Raw genomic sequence first — 11726 nt, 5'->3', positions numbered from 1 at the left:
TAACCACACAGCCCTGCACCAGTTAAGAGGTTTTTGTTTGCTTTTGTGGTGCTGGGAATTAAATCAAGGGCCTAATGTTAGGCAACCAGAGCCACACTCCAAGGCAAGAGTTTTTTGCCCTTTTTCCCTTCTCTACATTTCTGATGAAGCGAGAGTGAGGTAAGTGAATAACAAAGAGTTAACAAAGAAACCAGTAACATCATGGGCAAAAGACTCAAATTTTATTATTACAAGATTTTAAAACCTATAAAACAGTGATCCACACCGGTAATCCTAGTGGCTCAGGAGGTTGAGGCAGGAGGATACCAAGTTCAAAGTCAGGCTCAGCAAATTAGCAAGGCCCTGAGCAACTCAGCAAGAACCTGTCTCTAAATAAAATACAGAAAAGGCCTAGGGATGTGGCTCAGTGTTTAAGAACCCCTGGGTTCAATCCCTAGTACCAAAAAATATTTTTAAAAAAACAAATAAACAAAAACCCTATAAAATAAACTGAGCTTGGGGACAACACACCTATTAATTCCAGGTACTCAGAAGGCTGAGGCAGAAGGATCTCAAGTTCAAGTCCAGCCTAGGAAACTTAGTGAGACCCTACCTCAAAACAAAATACAAAATAGGGCTGGGGATGCGGCCCAGTGGTCTGCCCCAGAGTTCAATCCCTAGTACAAAAGGGGGGGAAAAAAAGAAATTCAAATAAAGGGTTAGGGACATAAGCAGTAGGGCAATTGCCTAGCATGCCCAAAGGCCCTGGGTTGGATCCCTAGTACCACAGAGGATGAAAAACAACTATAAAATAAGAATACCGTTTTTGTCAGTAACTATGAATGCCTAGAAAAGCTGTGAGATCTAAGATACTCTAATGCCAAGGAGGAAAATTATAGAGTGTCCAATACCAAGACAACCTAATATAAACTGGACTTGGGGTGATAATGATTTGCTTTTGTAGGTTCATCAATTCTAAGAAATGTACCACTCTGGTATGGGATGTTAATAGTGGGGGAGGATGTGCCACTAGCAGAGACAAGGGGGTATATGGGAACTCTGTACTTTCTGCCCAATATTATTGTGAAACTAGACTTTTAAAAAAATAACAGTTCAGTGTTCAAGCATTTTATTAAATCAGATAAATCTCCACATTGTTGTACATACCAACTTGTATACAGCATAAGGGCATGTCATTTGTTTACAAGATACAGCTGAGCAGTACACTGGCAAGTCTAAAATTTCAAAAACATTCAAAGAGTAAACACAGAAAAGGTCATGCAAGTTCTAGAATAGTGAATCATGACAGAGCTCACTCAATTTACCCTTCACCTTTCAAACGCACATATCTTTAAGCAGGAAAAAACTCTAAGACCAGCAGGCTGTCACTGTCACATGTCAGACACACAGTTCAATCAGGTATATTTAGCCTCTTACCATTTACTGGTTTGTTTTATTGGAAATAACTTAACCCTAATCATAGAAAAGGGTCAGTCTATTTGAAGAGACTTCCTGGTAAAACATATACCCTTTATCCACATCATGCCTTAAAGTCACTGAGCTTTCATTAAACTATGAATGCATGATATCCAAACTATGAATCCCAGCTATGACCTTTCATTTAGCTACACAGACTAAACACTGTGAAGATTAAAGAGACCATGAGTAGCGAACAGTTTAATAAGACTGCAAAATAAACTAGTCTATCATAATTTAGGTAAGTGACACTAAGTTCAAGAACCTTAAGAGATCCTATGGACTTTTTTCTCAGGTGGCAATTTTGAACCATCTTATGACACATTTGATTTTCAGGATTATAACGATGGCTAAGTAGAAAATAGACTTTTTACTCACATAGCCTCAAACTTACTTGTTCATATCTAGATAATTTATAGCCCATACTAATGGGTATGTAGACATGATCAAAGATCCTCTTTGCAAGCTTTGCCTCCCCACATTCGACTCCTCCCCACCCCAAATCTATGCAAGTTCCCCTTGCTTTAAGCCATATGACCAATTCTGAACTCAAACTTGCCTGAATTAAGTTTATATGCTATAACATGCAAATCAGGGGCTAAAGTTATATTCATTAGTCAACAGCAAACATTATAAATGTATGCTACTATTCCACTAAACTGAAGACCTAGAGGAACCACAAAGAAAACAAAACACCCATATTAAATTAAAAAAAAAGTTCTTGAGTAACAATTTTATTTTACAGCAGTTGAATTTACCACCAAATGCTTAATTGACCACAAAATGTTTCTGCAACTAAAACTAAGAGAGTTATAGGGAGTTGGGAATATATGTTAGATACTAACTATCTTCAAGCTTTGAAGATGTCATTGCATGAAGAAAATTATGGGAAACACTGTTCCCGATAATTACGTACACCCTTAGTGTAACATATGGAGATCACTGTCTCCGATATAGACACTGTGGTAGGCAAAAACTACCTTGTTCTTTATACATTATGGAAGACACTGCTCCCGATAATGTGAGTTAGGTTTGCGACAAAGGTACTGGAAATTTTGCAAAATTGGAATTTAAGTTACACTCTGGACAAAATTGAGCTGTAAAATTTTGCATATATGAATACTACCACAGCCTTTAAGTGACATATATTTATAAATTGGTCACAATTCACTGCATTTAGCAGAAATATCATTTTTATCTGGTCAGTTAAATAGAAGTCTAACTTGATTAGCAACCCCTAATTAAATTTAATCCTTTTCCAATACTTAGCATTATAATTTTATTTGGCTTGCGGCTATTTTCTAAAACCCTCAAGTGTTGGCCATGAGTGCAAAACTTCCAGTATCTGTTGGGTTTTATTAGCAGATGCTGCTTTTATTCAAAAAAAACGACAGTATAACTGTCATAATTATGGAAGGCACTGCTTCCGATAATTATCTTCTATAAAAAAAACACCATTTATAGTGAACTCTGTCACTGATAAATAAACAATAAATATCTCAGTGCCAAAACGATAGAAAGCTTTCCCAAAAGATTAACACTTTGACCAAAAATTGGCAGTGTGTTCTTTTAAAGTCTGACAAACTGAGTCTGAAATTAAATGCCTAAAACTGATTCTCTTTCAGAATACTTTGGAAGAAACAAAAACGACAAAGAACGAAACAAAGGTTATGGGGCCCGGGGGCAGAGATCAGAGGAAAAGAAAATGTACTAAGTCTTTGGCTTCTGGTCTCCTCTTTTCATGAATAATATTAACACATTAAGGCCTTACTCCTGAAATAAACAGTTGAACCTCATTTTATCCAACTGAAGGATCTCCAGTTCAGATTTCATCGGTAAGAAAACAAATCCTCTCTCTTCTGAAAGTTAACTGTTTCATTCAGGTATGCAGAAACCAGCTAAATCCTTATAGAAGGGCATTTGGAGAATAGGGTCTTACAATCTGGTATCTCTCAGCATCAAATGAATGTGAAGGATCACACCAAGATACCATTTTGAACCTTCACTAGATATCACCTTCTTCCTTCTACCTCAAAAGATACCAGCTCAGCTGGGTACAATGACACATACCTAAACTCCCAGCAACTTGGGAAGCTGAGGCAGGAGGATGGCAAATTTGAGGCCAGCCTCAGCAACTTTGTGAGATCCTGTCTCAAAATAAAAAAAGAGCTGGGGATGTAGCTCGGCAGTAGAGCACCCCTGGATTCAATCCCCAGTACTGGGAAAGAGAAAGAGAAAGAGAAAGAAAGAGAGAGAGAGAGAGAAAGAGAGAGAGAGAAAAGAAAAAAGAAACCAGCTCATGTCAGCTCCTGTCCTTGGGATTTAGAGCAACAGTTCATGTAACTGGTTCTGACATTTTCCTAACTACGATGCGAGAGGCAGTTACCTTTACAAAGCACTTAACATTCTAAAGATAATCAGAGAAAATATTCTGTCATGAATGTTTTTTGGTGGTTTAACTTGAAATGCAGGTACCTACCCTGTATTAAAAGCTGCCACCTACAGACATCTAGTAGCATCGAGATGATTGGGTAGAATTTTAACATTAGGTTTTGTAGTCCTACTGAAAATTTAGCACAACCAGCACAAGTCTAGAAACCAGACTACCCTGAAATTCTTACTTCATGTTTAAAACTCATTGTCAATATTCCAAATGTCACCAGAAAGAGCATTTGCTGCTCCTTGAATAGTCCAAGTAGTTAGAGCCAACTGGTTTCTAAACAGAGTTTCATTAAAAGCACCGTTATTTTTCTGTCGTAGTTTCAAGTTCTCCAGTAAAGCTGACACAGTATGAGAGCCTGAGCCCCAGAAGATGTGCCGGAAAGGAGAATCTCTTGGAGACACATAGGGTGAAAGGAAGTGATACTCCACCTATGAAAATAAAACAGACAAGTCAACTTACACAGTGCTATGACTGCAGACAGAAGACCCGACACAGTAAAACTGTTGTTTTCCCACTTCAAAATGTTAGATCCCCTTGATTTTGAGAATGTTGAGACCCAAGTCACTAATATTCTAAGGTTAAACTTCTGAAGCAAACTGTCAAATCCTCTGTTAAAGTGAACTTTATAACTGTGTTGAGATTTTTTGGATAGGAGCAGATATATGAAAGGATTATAACACATTGTCTGTTCCTTCCAAGCAGACTAGGATAAAACAAAGGCTGATTTATACAACAGAAATAGAAAATGACAGTTAAAACTCAAAAAAATGATTGATTTGTTTTCTGTGATGCTAGGGATTAAACTCACAGCCTGGTGCATGCTAAGCATTCTAATTCTACCACTGAGCTAAACCTGCAGCCCCTAAAGTGTTCTTAAAATCTTAAAAAAAAAGGCTGGGTACAGTGGAACACGCCTGTAATCCCAGAGGCTGGGGAGGCTGAGACAGGAGGATTTTAAGTTCAAAGTCAGACTCAGCAACTTAGCAAGGCCCTAAGCAACTCAGTGAGACCCTGTCTCTAATAAAAGAGAAAAAAGGGCTGGGGATGTGGCTCTCAGTGGTTAAGTGCCCCTGGGTTAAATCTCTGGTACCAAAAAAAGCCCCAAAACATATCAAAAGTCTAAAAAAAAAATAAATTAAAAACAACAACAACAACAACAAAAAACACCCACAACTCAAGGTCAAATGATTCTTGTATTTCTGGGTTATATATGTTGGTTTCAGATTTTGCTACAAGTTAAAATATGCCTTCAATTCTAAAGCAGCTAAGGACTCCAGGCTCCCAGATTTACTTCACCTTTTAGAAATGCAAGCTTAATAAGTAAAATTTAACACACTTCACTGGGCATGGTGGCATATGCCTGTAATCCCAGTGACTTGGTGTGCTGAGGCAGGAAGATTCCCAAGTTTGAGGACAGCCACAGCAACTAAGCAAGACGATGTCTCAAAAGAAATTTTAAAAAGGGCTGGGGATATAGCTCAGTGTTTGAGCACCCCTGGGTTTGATCACTAGCACCAAAAAATAAAATAAATTACACCTCTAGTTTCTCCCTTCCTTTTTAAATTTTTTTTGGCAATATTACAGATTGAACCCAGGAGGTACTCTACCACTGAGCTACATCCCCAGCATACTCAGTTACAGGAGTACACCACTAAGAAGTTTACTTACTTTCATGATACGGTCATTGATTTCCCTCATGACAAATCTGTTTGTTTTCTCAGCATTATGGAAATCTGTTGTTAGTCTGGAAGTAGCACGAAAAAAGTCTCCACGAGCAGAATATAGCCACTGTAGATTCAGGCCCATCTCCTGACACAGAAAGATAATAAATTCACTATTAGAAGTTGTATTTTTCGGTATGTTACTTTATTTAAAATTTTAATGTAGATGTGGCAACTGAGAAGTGGTTGGTTATTTTTTTTTTTTTTGGGTGCTGGGGATCGAACCCAGGGCCTTGTGCTTGCAAGGCAAGCACTCTACCGACTGAGCTATCTCCCCAGCCCCTGGTTATTTTGATTTTGTTTTTTGAGTCATGGTCTTACTAAGTTGCTTAGGTCTCACTAAATTCCTCAGGCTGGCTTTGAACTTGTAATCCTCCTGCTTATAGTCTTTCAAACTGCTGGGATTACAGATGTGCACCACTGTTCCTGGCAGAATCTAATAAAAGGAGTGACTGACAGGGAAATTTGGGACTTGAAAAGTTAGAAGCACGTTGCACCAGAGGTTCTATAAACATAGTAACACATTCATTTTTTGGCCTAGCAGTTAGTATAATTATCCATTCTCTTTAAAAAAATATATTTTTAGATGTTAACAGACCTTTATTTTATTCATTTATTTGTATGTGGTGCTGAGGATAGAACCCAGTGCCTTACACATGCTAGGCAAGTGTTTTACCACTGAGCCACAACCCCAGTCCCAATTATCCATTCTTAACCTCCTAAGAAAACCATCCTCATGAAGAAATTCAACATAATTTACTAGGGAAAAAAAATATAATCCTATGTATTATATTGTTTCCAGTTCAATTTCCCTATGGAGGAAAATGCTGGTTCAGTGAATTTCAGCATGCAATTATTTCTGTCTGGTAAGTTCCTTTTCTGATTCAGTTGCCAGTGATTTAATTCAATTAAGGGACCTGTTAAATCAGGTCCTCATTCCATAAAACCAATTAGAAACTACTTATTAGTTTAATTTAATGTCTGAATTCTAGGCACACAGGATCAACTCCACAGCGTTAAATAAGACTGTGTAACTAATGGTTATGTTCTTTCCATCCGAGCATTGTCCAAATGGCATACAGCCCACATTCACAATTGAGATCTTCAGAGTCTCCAGGTCCTACCTATGTATAGATTGACTACATCATGACCAACAGAACACCACACAGTTCTACATTCTGAAATACTTGTTGGGGGTCTATCCTAAATTTGTATCCCATAGCCTCCTTATATCTCAGTTTATTTTAAAACATACTTTGGCTACCAATCATATCCCTCCCCAAGAATATCATACTTCAAACTGCTTGATACTTTACCATAAGAACTTAAGTCTCATGGGAATATAAATTAATATAGCCATTATTGGAAAACAACAGAGGTTTCGCGAAAAATTAAAAATAAAGCTAGCATATGATTCAGCAACTCCCTCCTGAGTATATATCTGAAGGAAATGAAATCAGGATGTCAAAGAGACACCTGTATTCCCACGTTTACTGCAGCACTATTCACAATAGCCAAGAAATGGAAATAACAAATGAAAGAACAAAGAAAATGGCTGGTGCATACACAACAAAATATCATTCAGTCATAAAGAATGAAATTCTGTTGTTTATGACAACATGGATAGAACTAGAGATGTCAAATGTCAGGCCAAATGTCAAACCAAATGCGAGATAGAACTCCATAAATACACATAAAATTTATGCTTTTACATATCAGTGAAAAAATTAATTTCACTTAAATTAAAAAAAAATTTTTTTTAAATAAAAACATTTTCAATTACTATTTACCTTTATGTCTGCTCGGTACTGGTTCAGATCTCTCACAAATGAAAACAGTTTGTTGTTATACATCTCATAGTCCAGGTTCAACTCAACATCATGGGTAAGTTTAATCATGAACTGCCCAGCTACTTCTGCTGCTGCACGCATCATTTTGTTCAACTGAGGAATTTCTTCAATCAGTACATCATAGGTATCCAAATTAGTATTCAAATAAGGATAATCTCCATCCTGGAAAACAAAGGGAGGCTACTGTACTCATGGGGGTTGTAAGAGTAGGAGCCTCACATTCTGGCTTCGCCATCGAGGTAACACTTACTGCCAATTCTTCATTTTTAATATATTCCCACCCACTTTTATCTCACATCTGCTTCTGTAAGAAGATGCCATTCTTGCTACTTCCTCTGAATCTAACCTATTTCTAGAATAACTACTATCTTCCATCCTGGTCTTACAGAATTCACGTTTTATCATATCACATGCCAAAACAGTTTCAGGCCAAATTTGTTGAAGGTATATCCTTTGTTCTCTCTGGGAAGTTTAGCCCATATTGATGGGTAAAGATAAAAATAATACATGAATTGTACTTTCAATAAAAAAGTTAATCTTGAATTAAAATTTACCTTCTTCCTAATCATGTAGCACTCAGCCCATTCATACATGCATATTACCTTTCTAACAAAATGTTTGATGCTTCTTAAGCAACTTTAGTAATTATTTCCTATGCTTCAACTCTACTCCCTGCCATTGTCCTTGGTGAAAACCTTACTGATAATCATTTGGTTTGACTTCAATTTATTACCTTCAAACTATACATTTCTCTGACTGTGCCTGTTAACCAGAACTGCTTAGAGTGGCATCTAAAACTACATTTGAAGTTTTAAAAATTTTAAGGTAAACAGAAATCATAAATTCCTTCAAGCTTGGACCTGATACCCAGTACTCTCTAATGTAAAGTAGACATTATGACCAGCTATTTCAATGAATTCATGCTGTTGCTCTTGCATGAATTCAACAGCATGACTTCAAGAGAATTCGTCATGCTTATCTCTAAATTCAGATCTTCCATCACTTGCTCACTTTAGATTTTTGCCCCTGCTAGTCCTAGCTAAAACATCCAGTGATAAAAAAAGTTCAGTTGAGGACCTGGCTTCTACTGGATCAACAATTTGATGCCAAATCAACAGCTTCCACCTGACCCCCTAATGCTAATACTAGGATCTCTTCATCCTACTCCAGCTTTTCAGCACAGAAGTTGTCATCATTGTTTACTCTGTCTGGCCTTCGGTGCCTTCTAATTGGCTCTTGTGCCAAAACAATGATGTTTCCCTACAATATGGTTCAATTCAAAATTCTGCCTCATGATAATCACACCTGTTTAGTTTTTCTGCTTTTATCCATCAATCTCTGCTTAAGACTTTAACATTTCTAGACACAGATCTAGAACATGTGTGATATATCTGGACAGTATTGTCTGTTTGATGCAAATATTCCATACCTGCATTATTCAATATTTAGACCCTGGCTACTCAATCATTTAAAAAACTAAGTCTTGTTAGTAAAACTCAACAAACTTTGAGAAAGTTTTAGTAATAAACCCAAATGCTAATTAAGCTGAGATAACAAGTCTATTTTAAAACTGATAATAAGGAAGTATGCAGTAATTATAACTTCTGAAAAGGAAAACTGGTTTCAAAGTTAAAATAAGAAGATCTTACATATAATGCTTTAGAACTCTTCAGACTTACCTCACAAAAACAGAAAGAGACTGCTGGAATTCCAGAATATGCAAGAAAAGGGAAAGCAGCATTATCAAAAGAAAGTGTCTCACTGCAAGGAAAGGAGAACATGTCTTTAGAAAGTTTCCTAAAGAACAGACTGCTGCCAAGCAATTCCCTCTAACATCCAAATAAATTTTTATATTGAGTATCCCTAATGATAGCTAAGCTCGATGCAAGGTTAAGAAGTTTGGAGTTCTTCCTAACACTGTAGTTGCTACTGGGTGATTCTGCTTTTCTTTTCACTTGTTCATTCACTTTTCTCAACTTACACTTTGTTGACCCAGTTGCTGTCCCGATACAAAGATAGTCCAGTAAGTGGATGTTTCACCTGTAAAATAAGAAATTATCATTAACTTTTTTGAACTTATTCAGGCTAGTCACTAACACGTTTCTCTATATCTATATTGAAATAATATAATAAATTATATTATGATTATAATGATTTATATATTTATATTGAAAAGGAATAAAGCAGTTACAACAGTCCAGGTTTGTTAACCTATCCCTAAAGTAATGTATGTCAGTTCCATCACTTATGGTAAGAAAAAAAATGTCTTACTTTTTGACATTTTACAGATGGCCTGACCACAATTTAAAATGTTCTATCTAGCCTACAGGATATGCTTATCTTGTTTCTGGTTTCTTCCTTGTATCACATTTTATATTGCTAACCTAACCACATTACTGCCTTGAGGGTTTATAGTAATTTCTAGAATCCAACAGGATCAAGGCCAATATCCAGTATCTAACCTTTGTTTCCTTCCAACTTTAAACACTCCAGGATATGTCCTCTAAACCCGTTAAGCAAATACTCTCTTTCACATGTGTTCCTCCCTTATTCAAAAATACAATCACAGGGCTAGGGTTGTGGTTCAGTGGTAGAGCATCTGCTTAGCATGCATGGGGCACTGGGCTTGATCCTCAGCACCACATATAAATGAATAAAAAATAAATAAAGGTAAAAAAACAGTCATTTTAATGTTTGTCTTTATTCAATGAATATTTCACCTGGACTTACTCAAGGCATTGAAGTTTTCCTTAACATTCTGAATTATACACACTGCCCCATGGACATCTGCGATACAACTCAGGTTACTTGGCATTCTGTTACCTATTCCAAAGATTATGTATTCTTTGAGATTGGAGCCGTATATATGACACTTACCTCACCTCACGTGGTTCAATAAGTCAAGAGCCTGACTTAAACAATGCTCCTATAAAATCTATCATAAATACTTGTTATTGGTTACTGATAATGGCCTAAATGTTTTTCATCTTATAGAAAAGACAAAGAAGTTATACACTTTTGTAATTAGTTATACACTCACGTCTTGCATCGTTTTCTCAATAAGCTTGTATAAGAGTGGGCTGGCGGAAACCTTGAAGTTGCTGGTACCTGCAAAGACATTATTTTAACACTCCCTTTTTCAGTCGAGTACATTTCACACAGAGATTTCTACAACTAAAAGTACCTGACAATCAGGAAAAGAGTAACTTATCATCTGTGGCCCTATACAACGAATAGTAACAAAGTATACAAAAAAAGTAGTTGAGTCCTCAAGTTCGTTAGCAACTATGGGAACTGACTCTCTTTAATGTGATTTTTTGGAGACTTTTTAGAGTAATTTCAGGTTCACAGCAAAATTAAGAGGAAGGTACAATGATTTCCCATACATATACTGCCTCCCCACATGTGTAATCTCCCCCATCATCTGTACTTTTTTAAAAAAATCTTTTTGATTCATCCAGGTTAGGTGTGGCAGTCACGTGCTAGTTAAAGTAAGTTTACTATACTTGATACATTCTACTGCAGAAGTAAAACGGAAATAATGACCAATGTAAGAAAGATTTTATTTTAATTATATTAAACGAATATAATTAGTTTTTCTATCCACTGGTTACACAAGAAGTTTAAATAACATGCAAACTCTTTCATGAGTCTGATTATCTAGTATTTCTATCAGTGCTAACACAATCCAGCAGGATAAAAATTAGTCTCTAGAAGTTCTATTCTATATGGTATGATTTTTGCTCCTTTTGGTCTAGAATATGGTCTAGATTAGCAGTTCTAAAACTTAAAAAACAGTTTGTTGGATATATGTTCCAGTTTATGACTCAACAAGATCTGGGGTGGGAAGCCTTGAAGTTTGCATTCCTAACAGTCCTGATGGTATTGATCAGGGGACCACATTGAGAATCACTGCTCTAGATAAGTCAGTCTGTGTCCATTCAGCAACCTGATGGATTATTAGGTCTGGTTATGTCCAGTGTAAAAAAGAAAACACCCACAAACAAGTGATGCCTTATGAAGTTTTCTTGTGCTGTTCCATAGTTACCTGAATTCATAAAATTATTCCTGAAAAAATACTTACCAAGAACAACTTTATCCAGATTAATGTAAGTAAAAGCCTTTAAATGCAAAGAGGAAAGGTATCCCTGAAAGAGAAAATATTAATGAGTATGTAATAATATGTATTTATTAGTTAGTAATAGCATTCATCTATCTATTCATTACAGAATAGCTCTTATTAGGGATTCATTCTGA

At 36.4% G+C, this 11726-nt stretch overlaps 1 protein-coding gene across 3 annotated transcripts in view; it reads right to left on the bottom strand.

Moving 5' to 3' along the window:
* Positions 1–1071: 1071 nt before the first annotated feature.
* Positions 1072–11726, bottom strand: part of Tfrc (transferrin receptor) — a 31471-nt gene continuing 20816 nt past the window's right edge. For all 3 annotated transcript variants that reach the window (XM_047564110.1, XM_047564112.1, XM_047564111.1), the window contains exons 13-19: positions 11554–11617; positions 10510–10577; positions 9451–9509; positions 9149–9230; positions 7410–7631; positions 5567–5707; positions 1072–4326 (exon numbers count right to left, since the gene is read on the bottom strand). In XM_047564110.1, coding sequence (XP_047420066.1) covers positions 4084–4326; positions 5567–5707; positions 7410–7631; positions 9149–9230; positions 9451–9509; positions 10510–10577; positions 11554–11617 — 879 coding nt within the window. In that variant the 3' untranslated portion in view covers positions 1072–4083. The remainder of the gene's footprint in view (positions 4327–5566; positions 5708–7409; positions 7632–9148; positions 9231–9450; positions 9510–10509; positions 10578–11553; positions 11618–11726) is intronic.

Source organism: Sciurus carolinensis, chromosome 9, assembly GCF_902686445.1.
Source record: "Sciurus carolinensis chromosome 9, mSciCar1.2, whole genome shotgun sequence".
In the NCBI taxonomy this organism is placed as follows: Eukaryota; Metazoa; Chordata; class Mammalia; order Rodentia; family Sciuridae; genus Sciurus; species Sciurus carolinensis.
This window is presented reverse-complemented; position numbering and strand designations above follow the sequence as displayed.